General features: G+C 39.6%; 1 protein-coding gene across 1 annotated transcript in view; it reads left to right on the forward strand.

The window, feature by feature from the left end:
- Positions 1 to 18,581, forward strand: part of CRADD (CASP2 and RIPK1 domain containing adaptor with death domain) — a 78,585-nt gene that overhangs the window by 5,380 nt on the left and 54,624 nt on the right. The window contains exon 2 of the mRNA XM_010008021.1: positions 1,953 to 1,958. Coding sequence (XP_010006323.1) covers positions 1,953 to 1,958 — 6 coding nt within the window. The remainder of the gene's footprint in view (positions 1 to 1,952; positions 1,959 to 18,581) is intronic.

The following is an 18,581-nucleotide window of genomic DNA, read 5'->3' on the forward strand; positions in this document are numbered from 1 at the left end:
TTACGTTTATGGCTTTGGCTTTGTTCCTGACTGCAGCGAGATCTGTGAGGTCTGGCATTAAAGGTTTGCGCACACACTCAATATTAACAGCATGCATCATGGCATGGACAAGTAATCAACTTCCTTGGTTCTACAGGGCAGTCTATATCTGTATTTTGGTTTTAATGCATGTATGAATATAAGAATTTATTTCATTTTTTAAAGTTTAAGGAATATTTACTTTGTTCTTTTTTGTCATGTTAATAAACAGCTGTGTTTATGCTGCTTACATTCATGTTTTTCATTTTGAGAAGCCTAAATCTTAGGCATCACTGTTAAGAAGTATAGTGTTTCCTGTCTCAACAGTTTTTTTCAGGTAATGGAAAGATATAACCATACTTGGTGTTATCTTCAGTAACACACATATGTGAGATTAATAATAATATAGATTTAATAAAAGGTATAGTCCCTGGAAACAGGAAAGGAAGAGTGAGTTCTGGCAAGAGAGGTGTTTGGGCCAGCTGTCCTTCATCAGTTGCTCACAGCCAGTGAAACTAAGAGGCCACAATAGTTAATTGTGATTGAAGACTCCCTGGTGAAGGGAATGGAGACATCCTTCTGCTGAGCAGACCTGATGACTTCCAAAGTTTGCTGCTTCCCCAGGGACTTGATCCAGGACATCACAGAGGTTGCCAAGGCCTGATCAATCATCAGACTTTGCTACTTTCTTATGTGGACACTAGTAATACTTCAACAGATAAAGAATGACTGTGGGGCTCAGGGATCCCATGTGAAGGGATGGAGCCCAAGCAGTGTTCTCCATCCTGCGATTCAAGGGAAAAACCTTGGGTAGGGTTGGATGCATCCTGTATATTCACTTCTGTCTGTGCATCTGGTGTCCTGGTAACACTTTGGACTCTTTTCAATAAATGGGAGCTACTGGGGAGAGATGGGATCAACTCAACAGTGTAGGACAAAAGTGTCTTTACCAGCATGTGTACTGGGAGCAAGTGGAAGTCTGCACAGTTGCAGCACTGGAATGTCATTGGATTTGCAGTGGGTTCATGCAACAGCAGTGCCATAGGCCATGACTCAGCTTCTCAGACAAGGGTGCCATAGCAGTGTCTTCAAAGAAGTGTGTCTTGAATGCATGGAGTTTTGCTGTAGCCTCAGCAACAGGCTGGTCAAGATTTTACGAGTTAGTATCTGAAGCGAGCTCAGAAAGGGAGGCATTGTGGTGGCATGTTTTTTAGGGCTTCCCAATCAAAAGGAGGTAGAGCCTGGAGAAGGGAAGATAGCAGCTTTCCAGTACTTAGAAAGAGGGTATTGAGACAAGAGGGATAGGCTCTACACAGCAATGCATGGTGGAAAGATGACAGATGAAGGGTGTTAGTTGAAATGGGAAGTTCTGACTGGCTATAAGGAGGGTTTTTCATCACAAGAAGAATGAAGAAGTGAAATGGGGATCCAGAGAGGCTGAGAAAGCCTCCTCTTCCTTGGAGGTTTTGAAGACCTGGCTGGATAGAATACTGAGCAACATGGTCTGATCTCAGAGGTGACCCTGGTTTGAATGGGAAGTTGGACAGGAGACCTTTTGAGGTCTCTTCCAAGCCATGTTTTCCTATGATCCTATGAAGCCTGCTTAAAAGAGTGCTTCAACTGCAGACCCTGGGTCTCAAGGAAACTTTATCAACCCTGGTGTTAACTAGGAATGTGACACAGTATGGCAATCCAGGAGACTCCTGGAATAGAGATGGGATAATATCTTGATGAATGTGCTACATTAGTAGACTAAGGGTGGTGCTCTACTGGTCTTACTACTCACAAAGGAGCAACAACTGTTTAGGTTTGTGTTTGTTAACGTCGGTCTTGGCTGCAGTTACCATGTACTGCTCAAGTCTAAGATACTAAGAGGAGAGGAAAGCAAGTAGCAGAGTGTAGGTCCTGGACCTGAGCTTGTAGGGACCCTGTAGGAGACAGTTCTGAAGAACAAAAGCCACCCAGGAGACCTGACTGATAATCAAGGAAAACCTCTTCAAAGCACAAAAATAGTCCATTCGTATCTACAGGAAAGCAGTAGGCATGGCTGGAGACCAGCTTGGCTGAAAGGGCAGCTCCCAGCTGAGGTCAGATTTGAAAAGCAATTGTCTAGGAGGTGGAAGTGAGGACAGGCTACCCAGGAGCAATATAAAAGAATCCTGTGGGCTTTTAGGGATAGGGCTGTGAAGCGCAAAGCTCATCAGAGTTTGAAAGCATTCAAAGATTTGAAGGACAACCAGATGGGCTTTTCAGGTCAGTCTAAACAGGAGTATGTGTTCTTGGTTAACTTCTAACTGGCTGACTAGAGCCAGTTAGAAGTGAAACATTCCAGCTGTATGTAGTCTGAACACCAGATCTTCAATGTTATCTGTATCAGTCTGTAAGTCCTCTCCTATTGCTCTGTACTGCTTGCTAATATAGACAAAGCCTTTTCTGGCCAATAAATGAGGTGGGTTTGTCTCTAAACACCTTTAGTCTTGGGTTTCTTTCTTTCTGAAATTCTGTGTTCATACATACCTATGTAGTATACAGATGTAGATGTACATCATATCAGGAGTGCTGCGGCATGCAAATGAATAATACTTTTTGCTTTGAATATTTAAGTATCTCAATTTCCCAGAGTTTATAGTACTGTTTCTCATCTTGGCTTACAGAGTTTACTACCTGTAGTTTTCCATTAGACAAAGTATCTTAATTCTCCTTCCAATTTCCTCCAGAACTTGCATCACAGTATGATAAAATCATGCCTGTGTCTTGTATTTTCTAAAACATTCATATTTGCAGTCCTCTATGATCCTTGAGATCTTTTATTGTTGCTAGCTTCTCACTGCTGGTTTTGTCTTAGGATGTGGAGAGGCAAACATTGAAAAAGCTTTATACAGACAATAATAATTGTTTTCTAGAACAGACTGGAAACTTTCTTGTAAGGACCTGATCCTGCAGCTCAATAAAGCCACTTGTAAACATGAAAAGGCAAGGTGCAGTTATTATTTTTTGCATTATGTCATCAGCATAGGCATTCTCTTGATTCTAATTATTGACCCTTGTGGCCTGTAGATAAACACTAATATATGCTCCAGGGTAACTGAAAGAACTTCCTACTGAAGTCTGTAGACTTCTTTTAATGAAATTTTCCTTCATTAATATTTTCCTTCAGAGCTCGCCAGCTCTTCTTTTAGCACTTCCAGAATTGCCTTGGAGCTCCGTCTGAAAATGTTTGTTTTATTTTTGTATTCCCATTGCATGGGGAAAGTCTATTGTCAAACGGTGACACTTTCATAAATTAAGTCTGTGAATGCTGTTTTTTTAAAAAAAATACAACATCCCAGCAGCAAACACACCCACCTGAGGTTGTGTTTGTTGTGGAGCCTGCATCGCCACCCGAACACAGTAAAAATGTTAACTACTGTGTCACAGTTAAAGTCTGACTCCAGTGAAGTCAGAGGTCAGAGTCCTGTTGACCAGAGCAGGTCTTGCCACTGATGAGTGAAATGTTCTCACTGGTGAAGGAATGGGTGCTATGCTGTCTTCCTTGCCCTGACATCGCAGCACATCTCAACTTTCAAAGACAAATAGTTTCTGCAGCTGAAAAGCTATTACTAGTTCAGACTCTGCGCTCCTTTTGCCTGTTCACTGGGAATATCAGCACTGATGTGACTTAGTTCTCACTGGGAAATGTCACTTGTGTGACAAAGGTCAGGAGTTCTTCTAGGATCAGTTAATTATGTGTGGTTATTATATCTTGAAGCCCTCCCTGCATTGCTATATGCAACTAAGTTTTTATTCAAGATTTGTTTACTATCATATAGGTTTGTGTGAATGAGAACTGGAACACCCAAGTGTCACTTCTATCTCAGAGTGATGCAGCTGCAGTTTATCTTGTCAGAATATTTATAGTTTTGTTTACAATACTTCTAAAGCCTGTTTTTATCTATTTGGCAATTGTCTGTGTATACAGGAAACCAGTTTTGTTGCTTCTTTGAATCATTGGACTATTGTTCCAGTACAGTGTTAGATTTTCTTTTTAAGTTTTCTTCCGCACTTGCTTTGCCTGTGAACAGATTTGTGTTCCCTCATATGCTGATGTATTGGCAAGGAGTTGTACACGTGTTTTGAGAAACACCTCTGCTGTGAACTGAAGTGAAGCTTTGGTGTTTCTTCCAAGGAGCCGATTTGATTTATACTATACAGTTTGTGTGTGCAGGAAATAAGCATTAATGCATCCGGTCAGGGGGAATAAATTGATATAAGTGCACCACTTCTTCTGGCAGCCTTCTTAATCTTAGTGTTTCACCACCTTGCCTGGAATTTTCAGAAGGACTCATAGTTAAGCCAAGCTCACCCAACTCTTTGCCCACCAAGGTCAAGGGTAAGCTCCCCTTGGCGTTAAATAAGGCAATTTTAGTCCTGTGCTAATGCTTCTGAAAGTCTTACCTTTCATTTGTAGTTAATAATATGTTGAGTTCTTTAAAGAATGGCCTGTTGCAGTCTTTGGATCTTTCTGCTAAAACATGTTCTATGGTTGAGTGAAAGGACTTTACCCCACATGGGTAAAGGCTTGACTAAGACCCTTGCCAGCCCTGGGGGTCTCTGCCTGGCTCTTATGGGAGGCAGGCTTCCTCAATAGGCAGCTGGTGCTGCCTTTAAGCAAGGGCATATGAATCCTCAGCAAAATAACTACTGAGAAAGGAAAGCTGGAATGAAAAGGAGAACCACTACTTTCTAGTACTTCTCTCTGAAGAAAATATTTCTCTAAATATGTTTTTATTTATTGTAGGCGATGGCTGTATTTTCTCAGCTTTTCAAAGCAACAAGACATGTTCTTTATTCTTACTCCTCTTCTGTTTAATTAAAAAGTCATGTATTTCTCTTTGATCCAGTTCTGCTACGTCCTATATTACATTATTTTCATCTCCATACCCTTGAATAGCTCTTGTGGGGTTGCAACATTGAGGGTTGCAAAATGCTTTCATCACCCCCTTGGTTCCTGTGCTCATGGTGGATCTGACACAAGCAGAAGCAAAACACTCCATTTAAAAGCAACCTGAGGTTATAGCTAGAGATGCTTGCTGGCTGTTTGGTGTAGAAGTTAACTCAGGATTCTTGGGGCATTCATTCCTCTTGCAGGCACCCAGATCCAACATGGGCCTCGTGGCTGCAGCTGGCAGTGAGGTGCAGCTCTTTGCTTACAATAGTTCAATATTTGTATGACTCCGCAGTGTAAGGCAGGTAACCACCCGGTGACGTGACATCTCAGACACTCCCCAAGTTAGCGCGTGTGCAGTTTATATGAGGAGTACCCCCTCAGCTGTGTTTCAGAACCTTTGGTGGAAGCATCACTCCAAGAGAAAGCTCAAATCTTGAGTTTTGATTAGAATAAAGTCCTTCCCAGTAGTTTGAATGAAACATATCTTAAGTTCCAGAAAGAGATAAACTAGGGCTTGGGTTCCTCTCCTCCTTGTTTCATCTGGGCTAATGGAGGCAGCTTCTCAATCGGCATGCTGGCCTTTGTGAATCCCCTTCTTAATGTCCCAAACTTTCCCCAGAAATTGTGCATGGATTTTAGCTAAATAATTCAGACCTGTCCTGGGGAAAGGGGATTGATGATAAACTTGCATCTGTCTTTTCCTTCTGAATCATGGAGAATTGACTCTGTTACTGAGAGTCTCATTTTCATTTATCACTATTTGTTTGTCGGATTACTTGCAACTAAATTTACTTTTAATTATCTACAGGATTGTGCCATAATATGTAAACAGAATCTGGAGGAGTGAAAACAACTGTGTTTCCACTGAAGGATGCACAGGGACTCCAGAGGGACATTACAGGGTTGTATGTGTCTTGTTTGTGTTCTGTTAACATTTTTATTTTGTCTTTCAGTTTGTAACCTACAATAGCGTAAAAAAAGAAACATCATGTCATTTAGAGAAAAAGTGAATCTCAGTAGTGTGATGACTTTCCAGTCAGACAAATATCCAGAAGTACTGGAGTGTAAAACCTGTTGTTCACTTGAGTTTCGTGCTCTAGCCTGCTGCATGACAAGGTGTTTTCCTGGATAATGCTGATGAGAGGCATTCCTAGTGGCGTTGTCTGTCCACTGCAGTGTTAATTTTGCCATTGGTATGTGCATCATCTTACAAAATTCTTGGCATACCAGACTCATTTAGAATATTTCCCCCCTTTTGTTTTGTGAAGGGAACTGTGATTTACAGCTATGAATGGTTTAGAATAATAGAATTATTTAGGTTGGAAAAGACCTTTAAGATCATCCAACACAACCATGAATTTAACAGCTTTCCCCTTCAACGCTTGGTAGCCCTTGCACTTGGTAAAATTGCTCCTGTATCACCGAGTATTTTTGTTGACAGGGATTATATTCTGCTTAGGCAAGCAGTTTACTTAGTGTTCCTCCTCTTGTTCTGCCTGCAATATACTACTTCCCATTCGAAACCTCTTTGGTAAGTGTTGAGATCACTTTGGGACTTTTTTTTTTATTTTAGAAAATCAATCTTCATAATGATAGCAACAGCAATCCCATGAGATTCTCTGCAAGTCTTCTGTAATAATCTTTAAAAGTTAGGAAAGGCATAACTAGCTTTTTTTGCTTTTGTGCAGAAACTTTTCATGTTAGTCTTAAACATTAGATTGTATACACTTGTAAGTGTCTAGCCCTCCTTAAAGGGCTTCCAAAATGAAGTTCACTACTGTACACTTCTTCAGCTTTGTTTTTCAACTTCAACATTCTTTTGTCTAGTACTCTAAAATATTGGGTAACTTTTGTCTGTAAAACTTCAGATTTCTAAGTTAAGGAAATACATAGGATGGCTGTTTCTCTGTACTGCTTTCATCCCAAGCTGATCCCTCCTAGTTTGAATCGAGGAAGAGTTAGGAATTACTTATGCAGGATACAGCATTACTAGGGCTTCTTGTACTAAATAATATGCTGTCCAGTTAAAATTGCAAACCCTCCGGTTTATGTACAGATAGACACTATTTAGTATGTGCGTGTCCTGACCTTCTAGATTCAGTCTGGGAAACTATCATCGTGTCAACAACATTGTCTGCGATATACATATCCAGGCAAGTCTGGAGCTCTTCAGACTTAATCACTGTCTTGCATTACTGCCTCTGGGGTAATTATGAACTTTCCATGTGAGGCTGAAGAATGCCAGAAGTCCTGGAACTGGGCATCTAGTAGCTGTTAATCCCGGAGCATCAGAGTGGGCACACAGTCCCACAGCATGCCTATTTCTGGTGGGGAGATGGAGGAGCTAAGCGATTTTGTGCTGCCAGGCATTAATTAGCCTTCTGATGTGGCACCAGCTAAGATATGTACACCTCCAGGGTTTGCACTGATAAACAAAGTCCTTTCTTCCTATTCTGTGCCTTTTCTCTGTATTCTATGCTTTTTGGTTTTTTTGTTGCTCAGTTCCTATTGACTGTGCAAGTTGTTACCATAGCCCTTTTTCCTTCCATAGAGCTACCACCATTGAGTTACTCAGACTGCTAATTTAATCTCGTGTACCAAGATAAGTGTTTATATTGTAATATTATTAATGAAGAGTTACTCTCTGAATAGATGAAGTCCTTTGGTTTATTGAGTAAGCTAATACAGGAGCAGGGTATAAAATCACCTGGCAAGTCACTTGTGATCCCTTATCCCTTCTATGAATGCCCAACTCTAAATGGCTTCCTTTCTCCTTATTTGATTCCGGTCACGTCTGAGCCACAAATTTTGAACCTTTTCCCCATTCTGGATAGCTTTTTCCGTCTCAGTTTTTTATTTCTGTATGTATAACCTTTCCACAGATCAGTTGATTTTATAATATAGTTGATGTAATTCTAAGACACAGAGCACATTGGTCATACATAGCAGAGAGGAGTTTCATAGCATTTCTGTAAATAAACAGAACATCACTGTGTTGCATCTTCTTTAAAAGATCTAAAAGTAAAATTATTATTCAGACCTTTTCCTAGGATTGCATATTCTGTCTTTGTCAGGATGTTTGTGGTAGTTATATCATTTCGTGATTGTTCTTATCAGTTTCTAAGTCCAGTGATATCACAAGTTTAAAAAAATGCTCTTGGCACAGAGTATATATAAAGTATAAGAACTGACTGCTTTGCCTCACCATGGGGAACTGCTGTGAGTTACCTACATCCTTATTTTCTGCATGACACTGAAACTGGATATAATGTTTGGGTTTTCTGGTATAATTTCTTCCTTGTGTTAAAAATTATCAGTATCAAAATGACCCTGAAGTCTCCACCTTCTACAAAAGCTGTTAATCTTTCTTTTGCAGTGGTGACATTCACGCTTGTCATCATGGTCTTTTATCTTTTCCAGGTTGTTACATATCTGATATAAATTCTAACATACAGTTGTGACTACTTTGTCCTTAAATCATTGCAACTGTGAAGAACAGAGCCACTGATTCCTGACCACAGCTAATGGAGTTACTCCTTATACTATATTTTCATAGAATCATAGAATGGTTAAAGTTGGAAGGGATGTTAAAGATCATCAGGTTCCAACCTCCCTGCTATGGAGCAAGGACACCTCACACTAGACCAGGCTGCAGAAAGCCTCATCCAACCTGGCCTTAAACTCCTCCAGGGAGGGTGCTTCCACAACGTCTCTAAGCATCCTATTCCAGTGCCTTACTACCCTCATGGTGAAGAATTTTTTCCTGATGTCTAACCTAAATCTACCCTCTTTCAGTTTAAAACCATTACCCCTTGTCCTATCACTGGTGAAAATCACTAGTCCTCTCTCGTGAAAAGTCCCTCCAAAGCTTTCCTGTAGGCCCCCTTCAAGTGCAGGAAGGCTGCTATAAGGTCTCCCCAGAGCCTTCTCTTCTCCAGGCTGAACAGCCCCAACTCTCTCAGCCTGTCTTCATAGCAGAGGTGCCTCAACCCTTTGATAATATTTGTGACTCTTCTCTGGACCCTCTCCAACAGCTCCATGTCTTTCCTGTGCTGAGGTCTCCCAAGCTGTACACAGCACTCCAAGTGGGGTCTGACCAGAGCAGAGTAGAGGGGCAGAATCACCTCCCTCACCCTGCTGGCCACACTTCTTCTGATGCAGCCCAGGGTGCAGTTGGCCCTCTGGGCTGCGAGAGCACACTGGCAACTCATGTTGAGTTTCTCATCTACTACCACCCCCACCAAGAATTTCTCACTTTGCTTTTGAAAAAGGGGCTTTCTCAAGATTTGATCATAGTCCTGTCCTATCCTTGCATAGCCTACATTACAAACTTACCAATGTTTTTTGCCTTGCCTTTGAGCTGTAAGAGCATATGGACTTTGTTGTTGGTTGTTTGTTTTTTTTCCCACCTGTGGGATCCATTATGTTATTAGTAATATTTCTTCTCCAATAGTAAGTAGTCTTGCAGTTATCTATGAACTCTTAGCTGTAAAATGAGACGTACCTGAAATTTTGTTCAGCATTTCTGTAACATAGTCACTGGTCTGAGAGATGATGAAAGGACAGCAATGCTGAGTCTCTCTTGCTCAATATACCCACTGTGACAAGGAACTCGCCATTAACCTCTGCCAGGTTCTGTCAAGCTGGATACCACAGCACCATGAGAAGGAAGGTTGACTAAGGGAATCCCAGCAGTGGTATAGGACCTCTTTCCACTCCCTTTTGCTGTCCTGTCTCCAGACAGAGAGGTGCCAGGTGGCATCTGCTGATTTCTTATGTGTCTTTGAGAAATGGTGTCAAGGATGCCTTGTTTGAGGCTCCATGTTTGTATATTTTTTGAACCACTTGACCCTCAACCCTCTCTTTTTTTTCCTCTGTCATCACCTGTAATTTTTTTGGTTTCCCCACATCTAGCCCTCTGATGCCTGTCCCAGATAGGAAAGCCAGTCAGGACAGTGATCTAGGAAAGGATAAGCTGACAGGAAGCATTTTATCCCATGGTTTTCAGTGACTGCCTTTTTAGGCATAGATTTTAGGACTCATTTAGATTTTTTAATTTGACTGGAGGTAGCTAATGAAAGTTCTGTCTTTTAACACTACAGTCATCATTATTTTCATGCAAAGTGGTAATACTTGAAGAAAGTGCATATGCCATGTCTGGAACACCAAAATGAATCACCTCAGATGCAGAGGCAGAAGGCAATCACTCAAAACAAGGTATGATTTAGAATAAAGATATGGGAAATGTGCTAGTAAATAATCTTCCCCCACCATTCCAGGTTTATAAAATAAGTCTTGGCATCTGCACACAAAGGTGGCTGGTGCTTTAGGAATGCCAAAGAGGATGTGGCTGTTTGAACTACAACCAGTCCAAAGCTTGGTTTTGCCTACAGGTTATGAGAAAGTGTTGAGAGCTGTTCTCGGCTTTGAGTGGTTTATCCTGTTTTTGTAGCTTGAGTTCAGAATGTATATACATACCTGGTAGCTTGTTTCCAATGGGAAATGAATGTGTTTAAGTAGCTGAAAAGAAGTTGTTCAAGAGAATTGGTGCTTCTGGCAGGCCAAGACTGATTCTCTTGCTGGTGTACCCAGACTGGCTGGTGAAACTTTGGCCCGGGGTGGAAAAACAGCTGAACCTGTTACTGTTCTTGGTGTTTTCTCCTGGGGAAATCTGCATGATGGAATTATATTTAGTAAAGAAAAAACCTAAATGACTCATCTGTAGAATAGTTTTATATCACTTTTTTTTCCCTCTGTACCTGTTGGTACATTTATGCTGTAAAATACACCAGGACTTAATTTCAGGGTAGTTTTCTTCTGAATTTTTCTTTTTATATGCAGCTGTTTTGTAGACTTCCAGTTAATCTTCAAAGCCTAGTTATTGGTCTAGTTTCATCACAAAGTCTTGAAATTGAACTTTAAAAGGATCATTCATGTTTGGAGATAAAGCCAATCATAACTTTTTCTGCCACAAGTTGAAGATTCAATTTTTTTTTTGTTTTATTTTGTTCTGAACAATAAGGAGCTCTTCTAATATGAGGAAAGAAGAAGGAAAGGGTATTCTTCGTGTATTGAGTCCTGCCCATTCTGTGTTTTCTCATAATATTTATGAATAGTTCTTGTTTTCTTGTGGACCATGAGAACCTTGGACCACGAACCTTGGTAGAATATTTTTTTGATCAAAGTTTTGGGTAAACCAACAAACTACTAGGAACTAGGGAAGGCAGTGCTTTTGTCACTCTGTCTTTCCTTGATACTTTTTTTGTTTGTTTTTGTTTTTATTGTGGTTGAGCAGTTGGATTGTAATCTGGGAAGAAATGAATGCAGTAACACCTTTAGACAGTGACATGAAAAATAATTTAATTTGCTAATAATTTATTTACATTTCTGTCAAGAACCTCACCTATGGAGTAGAAGTCAGTTCATCACCTGCTGACTTTTATTATATACATCTCATGGTGAAGATTATAGGCTTCAGGTCTACTCTGTGAACTGCTCTAAGGAGGAATATTCAGAAGAATTCAATCTATGTTAGTGTTAAGTAATACCTCAGAGTAGAAGCATCTCATATTTCCACCAGACATTGGGACTAGCAAGTGAGCTGTTGTTAAGAGGAACAAAGCTTCTTAAAGTCTGGCAATTATGTATTTTTTTTATTAAGAAACACAAAATTTGATTTTAAAACAAACCTTGAAAGCCTTGATCTTGCATAAGCGCTTTAGTCTTAGGCCCTGAAGGTTCCACAGTAGTTCATGTTTAAAATGGTGTAGTACTCATAGAAGAATGGTGTAATACTGTAATCCTGTAAAGATCTGAACTTTTCTTGCACAGCACCCCTTGCTGCTGGAGGGGAGTTTAACACCAGGGGGGAAACTTGGAAACATTAGGTATTCATAACTTAACATAGGAGACATCTTTGTTAACTAAAGCACAAGGTTTTTTAAGGTTTCAGCAGATTGTGATCACAAACTTTTATTGCATTTGGAAGAGAAGAGGAAACTGGACTGTGGTGGGTCAACCCTGGCTGGACGTCAAGTGCCCACCAAAGCCACTTTATCATTCCCCTTCTCGGCTGGACAGGGGAGAGAAATTATAACAGGCTCATGGGTGGAGATAAAGACTCTGAGAGATCACTCACCCATTACCATCATGAGCAAAACAGAAAAAGGGGAAAGTAGTTTAATTTAGTAGCAATGAAATAAGAGAAACACAACAAAATCTTAAAATCTTGAACTTCCCAAACTATTCTGTAATTCACTCTACGTGGATCTTTGTTCAGAATGGACTGCATGCCTGTAAGAATTGTTTGGAGAATGAATTCCCCCTTTTAGCTCAATAGAAAAAACCAAAACACATAAAAAAGTTAATGTAGTTGTCTGCTCTGCTCCCATGGGTGGCTAAAATGGGCTACAGTCACACATGGTATCTTATTGTTCTCCTCCTAAAAATTGTTACCAAAGTAAATTAATTTTAGATTGTTGTTTCCACAGCAGTTGTGCCTGCAGAATATATATCTAAATGGGGGACTCTGGTCTTGATCTGGACCATGATAAAATGTTGTCTGGATGCCAAACCAAGATCCCAGAAATTTGCTGTCTCCTGAGGCTGTGAATGAGACCACTTGCCTCTCAGCCCAGGGTGTCCCAGGTGCCGCTCCTAGCCACGGGCATGGTGAAGGGGGCAACATGTCCCTCATGGAGAATGTAGGGTTTTTTCTTCATGGCAACTAAGGGGAGCTGCTTTGACAAAATGATGCCAGAAGCTGGGCATTTAGGCAGAAGAGCAAAGAGCTGTGGAGAAAGAGCTATCAGAGTTGGGTCAGCAGCAAAGGTGAGGGTGGGGCGTGGACACTGTGGCCGGGAAACCTCCCCCAGCCTGCCTGCTCGGATGGCCCAATCAATATGTGCCTGCTGTGGCATGCAGATCTCCAATTATTTGTGGTTTTCAGCAGGTTTTTTCATTCTTTAAAGGACACTTGGGTAGCTCTCATGCATTCGTAGTTCTTGGCTCGCTCACCCAGGCTTAACTGTGCCTTTTTATGGCCCGTCTCGCAGGTCCTGAGCTGTCTTCTGCTGTGCTGTTGTCAAGTCATCTCTGAACCCTGCATGTGGTCTCATCTATGTTTTGTTTACATTTGGTGCACTTATCCAAATGCCATGCATCTTATACTTCCCAAGACTGATCCTGTTGTAGTTTGAGGGCAGCAAGCTCCTTTTCCCCTTTAAGATTGTTGATTTTACTCCCTGCCCTTATACATACTGGTCTCTCCAAAGACTTTCTCCTCAAGCATCAAAAAACTACCTTAAGAGCCTTTTGCTTACATTTTCAGTAGATAGCTTCTTCAAACCACTCCCAGATGTGCCATCCATCCAAATAATATCGGGCTGGTTAGTTTTAGATCTTCCTGACAAATGTGAAAGAATCCCTATATTGAGCTGTGAATAAAACTCCTGTGAACAATTCCTTCCCTGCCTTCTTAGGGTTAACGGTTGCGTTTAAGTAATGGAGCATAAGAAAGCTTGTTTTGGTATTTAAAACAGAAAGAAAACTGCAAGAAAAATTGCTCTGTGTGTGGGTGTCCCCTTGGTGTTTTGGTATTTAAAACAGAAAGAAAACTGGAAGAAAAGTTGCTGTGTGTGTGGGTGCCCCCTTGGTTTCGGTTTGGTGCCGTGTCGGTGCAGGGGACAGCCCGGCAGAGCATTAACTGGGCAGGAGGCTGTCTTCTTCTGTCTTTGACATTTGCTTCCTTTTCTCTCTCACTGTATATTCTCTTTTTAATGGATCTTAAAGATCATTCTAAGCAGCATGCCAGGGTGTTGAAACAGCTTCTCTGGACTATTATACCGTGCTATTACACACTCTTGTGTGTTTCTAACCTGTATTTGCTGTCAAACTTGTAGCTTTCTGTATCCTACCAGTATTTTACCAGGGTGTGCATCTGGGCCTTCCTGTCTTGTCTCATTTCTGTCATCACATCAAGTGCTATGAAGCTCCTTTTGACTTGTAACCTTACTGAATCAGTGTGGAGAGCTGTCTTTTGTGTCTATATGGATGTATATATCTGTATCTGTATATCTATCTGCATCTGTATCTATCTGTCTATCTATCATCTATCTACCTATCTATCTATCTATCTATCTATCTATCTATCTATCTATCTATCTATCAGGATAGATGCAGTATGCACACTGTAAGTAGTGAGGTGCTTACTGTTGGCTGCAGTGTGTCAAAATCTTACTTTTTTTTCCTGAACTGATGTGCTGATAATGCCCAGGCTTCCTAAAATTACCCACTTTTCTTTGAGGTTTATCAGCACTCCCATTTCAGGTACATGCTCTGATTTGGTACAAACACATGTTGTTCAGCTGCTGTTTTCCTTGTTACAATGCTCCTATCTTGAAATAATTTTCCCTTTACACTAAACTGTTAATTTTGTCTGTGTGCTCATTTGGGTTTGTTTGGGTGTTTTGGGGTGTTGGTTTTGGGGTTGCTTGGTTTTTTTTTTGTGGTTTTTTTTGTTGTTGTTGTTGTTTTGGGAGGCAGTTGTTTGTTTGGGGTTTTTTGTGTCCTTTGGTGTGTTTGGTTGGTTTTGTTGTGTTGGGTTTTTTTTTGTGCTGCAACCTAGTGAATGGTGCCTAAACCAGGAAAGCAGAATGATTTGGGAGTTTTATTCCCAGTTCTAGTGCTGATTTAAAGCCTGGCCTTAGGCAAGTGACTGCTGGTCTGCTTTCCCTTACGTTCACTGTAGGCAATGATATTCATTTATACATCTCCTGGAGCTCCTTAGCTGTGGTATGAATGCACACGGTGGATGGACACACAGGACCTGCGGTAACTAGCTGCAGCGGGTGTTGTGAAGTGCTTCTTAATCACTTCCTATATATTTTTATTGTCCCCCTCCCAGGCCAGATGGAATTGAAATTTATAGCTCTGAGAAACTGGATTCCTTTGTTCATACTATATGGCTTTCTCCTTCCCCCCCCCCCCCCCCCCCCTTTTTTTCTTTTTCCCCCCTCGTTTTGGTTTATTTGTTTGGGGTTTTGTTTTGGTTTGTATTGGTTTGATTTTCTTCAGTACGGGGGTATCTAATAAAGGATTAAATCATCTGGAATGTGCACGCTGGAAAGTGAAAAACAGCAGAGACTTCCAGGGGAGGACAGGTCCATGGGTTGGCTTTAGGAGAGAGAAAGAATGAGGCAGCTGTAAAATAAAACTATGCGTAATGCAGTTAACATACAAGTATTGTACACAAAATGAGTAGTCTGCTCTCTTTCTTCATCATGCTAGAATGTGATGGCATTTCAGACTTCCTTGCTTCAACTGATATTTAATGCTTTATGACAGGTGACTGGTTTGATGGCATCTGCTTTTCTAAGATTAAAAATAAAATTATATATATATATAGTCACTTGCATCTCCTTTCATTTGAGGCCTACAAAGGGTTAAGGACTGCTGAATGCAGACATAAATGGTGCTGTATTGATATTATGTACTTTGTAATAGAAAACAGAATTATCCAGGTCAAATATCAATAACATTCTATATGCCTTTCTAGGAAAATATAATTAAAACCATTCAAAGCTGTTTCCCATAACTGAATTTACCGTGTCTTATTGACTTCAGTCCTACATCTACAATGAGATATTATTATTGACTTTTAGAATTCTGTCTATTTTAAACATAAAGAAAATGTGAAATCAGGTGATGGTATTAATTTTATTAGAAATCTTGCCCTCCTTTTCTCCCTGAAGCAGGGATCATATTGAATTGTTTGAACAACAAAAGATTGGGGTAGCACTTCAGCCAGCTTAAATTGTCACAGTCCCACCAAAAGCAGCTAACCCAGTGGACAGTCAACTGACACAACCTGTCTCACATTCTGCACTTAAGCAACTTATTCCTTTGCATCCAGGGCTACCAGTTACAGCATTACTGCTGGTTTTATTATCAAGCTATATTGACTTGTTTCCATATTGAATATCGTGAGTAGGATTTAGAGTAGGAAGTTTACTGAATTGTTTCAATATTCAGACAGACTGAATTTGCTTTTCTAATTCTCTCCCTCCCTCTCCTGGAAACAAATATTTTGTCATCTCATCCACATTTAAATCAGGAGTATATTCCTCCAAGCATGTAATTTTCATGATAAATATATCTTGTATATTCGGTAAGTTCTTAAAACCTATTTGCTAGCACGGCCTCTTTAAAAAAAGTGTATTATAGTCTCAAAACTTGAATACTTATCTAAAATAAGTGATGCTATAACATATTCATTAATTTTATTTATTCTGAAGACTTGTACCAGCCTGCCTGTATTATTTTACAAATCTGCTAGTGGAATAATTTTCAGTTATAAATATTAATAATATGGAACTGTTTCTGCAAATATTACAAAAGCTTAACTAAAATATTTCCTGAGAATAGTTTTGTTGTTGTTGGCTGTGGGTAGCTTAGCACTTCGTAGTTATTATACAATATATGATCAATATTTAAGATTTTTGAGAAGTCAGATGTATGCAGATGGCTAAAATAGATGTGTATACACACCAGCCCATATATGTGTGTGTGTGTATCTATGCATAAAGAAATAGGTGTAGAATCTTACAAGGAGTTTAAATGTTTTATTTCCACAAAGTTCAATGTGCTCATGTAACGTTGGTCTGATTTTCCTGAAATCTGAAGTTTCCTGGAAGTTGGTAGGGTTTCTGTTGTAGAAGAGACGGAAGAATTCAGACTGTTTCCTTTCTACTTAAATTGCTTTATATTGGGTATGTTTGTGGCTCTAATAGAGCACCTAGATTTAACATTAGCTTCCTTTAATAACATTCAGACATGTATATTTGTTGGTTGTGGCAGCCAGAAATATTTTTTAGTTCACTAATGGTTTACATCCTTTTTATATATAGCTGGGCCTTAATTATTTAAAGAAGGAGCACCCTTCATGTCCTGAGGCAGACAGTGGCTGCACTTAGAAAAACCTGATGGTCAGTGGTACTCCAAAGGAGAGCTGGTTAAAGAAAATAATTCTAAAAGTTCTGAGAGCTGAACAGGAATTTTGTCTATGTGTATTTTTTTTTTCCTTCAGCAAGTACCTTTTAACCTTATTATAGCTTAATAGATACATGTGGAGTTGGTAGACAGAAAGACTTCTTTATGGACTGTAATTATATTCCTTGTGCTGTCAAAATTGCTACAGTTCTGAGACTCAGTTTTAAAAATTACATCCTAAAGATGATACGAGCTCCTCTCCTTGTTGCTATTTGAGCCAAATACTCAACTAGGAATTAATCTGGGTGAATCGTATCCTAAGTTATTTTACAAATAATTTTGAGTCAGCTGCAAATTGTAGGTAGGTCTGAGCCATAATTTAGGTATTTAACTTTTTGAAAAAAATCTCAGTATTTCAGTTTAAAATGCAGACTAGTTTACGCTCCAGGTATTTGTTAAATATTGTAATAACTGTATGTTTTGATGTCTATATTTTCTGCTCATAGTATTAGAAACTACATTAATATGTAAAAGGGAACAGGAATAAATAATTTAAACATCTGTAGGGCTCTCATGTAATTTTCATTAGTTCATGTCATATATGTTTTCTTCATATCTAGCTTAAAAAAATAGCCCTACAGTCTTGTTTTGGATTGCTGTATGTCTTCTCCAAATATAAAGGTGATGGTGGTAAAATATTTGCCAAAAGGAATGTATAAGGGATTTTTATGGACTGTCCTGTTGTTCTCTTACCTTGAGATAAAATTGCTTACAAACACTCAAGAGCAAGCACACAGACTGGGGAGTGGCTGTAGATTTTCACTTAGACAGTTCCCTCTTTTTCAAATCCGATAGTGCTGTGCCATTTCAAGAAGGATTCTTGATTACAAGCATTATAATATCATTAAATATTCTTCATTAAAAGTTCATTGTTTTAGCATATAGGTTGCAGTAGGAAGATTAAACCAGGAAGATTAATATTACTAAAAGACAACAGAAAAAAACAATCTGATCCTGACCTGCATTTCTTTTTTTCATTGCAATTTTCCCCCGCTCCCCTATTTTTCACATAGCCCATGAAAAAAACATTGGTAAGTAAAATTTTTGCACACATATATAAATTTGGCAGAATTGATTGCTTGCCTGGGCCTGCCATGTTTATGTTTTTAACTCTGTTCTTACTTGCTATGTGAGAAGCATCACTGTAGCATGCACAGGAATATTAATTGCAGTAACATACACAGTAGTATATTTTTTCCAGCTGCAAATTAATTATTGCCTTTATCTTTGAGATTATTGTGGAACGCTATGATTTTATGGTTATTATCAGGCCTCTTGAGGTAGTTAGAATATTGTGTAATACTTTTATGAGTTCAGAGACCGAACTTTACTGTACAAGAGTGGTTAACGCATATGGATACACCCCCAAAGTTTCCAGTAACAATTGCATTCCAAGAAAGGTGCTAAATATATTGCTACCAAGAATCTTCTGTTTTTTTCCTCCCTCAAACTTTGATGTCATTTGGGAGTGCCAAGAATTTTCACTTCACCTACTTAAAACATTTAAATGTGAATATAAAAATTTGCTTTAAATTTTTATCCTACCCAGGAAGCTTGATCCTGTGGCTATCACCTGGCAAAAATTCCT

The sequence above is a fragment of the Chaetura pelagica genome, unplaced genomic scaffold (assembly GCF_000747805.2).
Source record: "Chaetura pelagica isolate M959 unplaced genomic scaffold, ChaPel_1.0 scaffold50, whole genome shotgun sequence".
NCBI lineage: Eukaryota > Metazoa > Chordata > Aves > Apodiformes > Apodidae > Chaetura > Chaetura pelagica.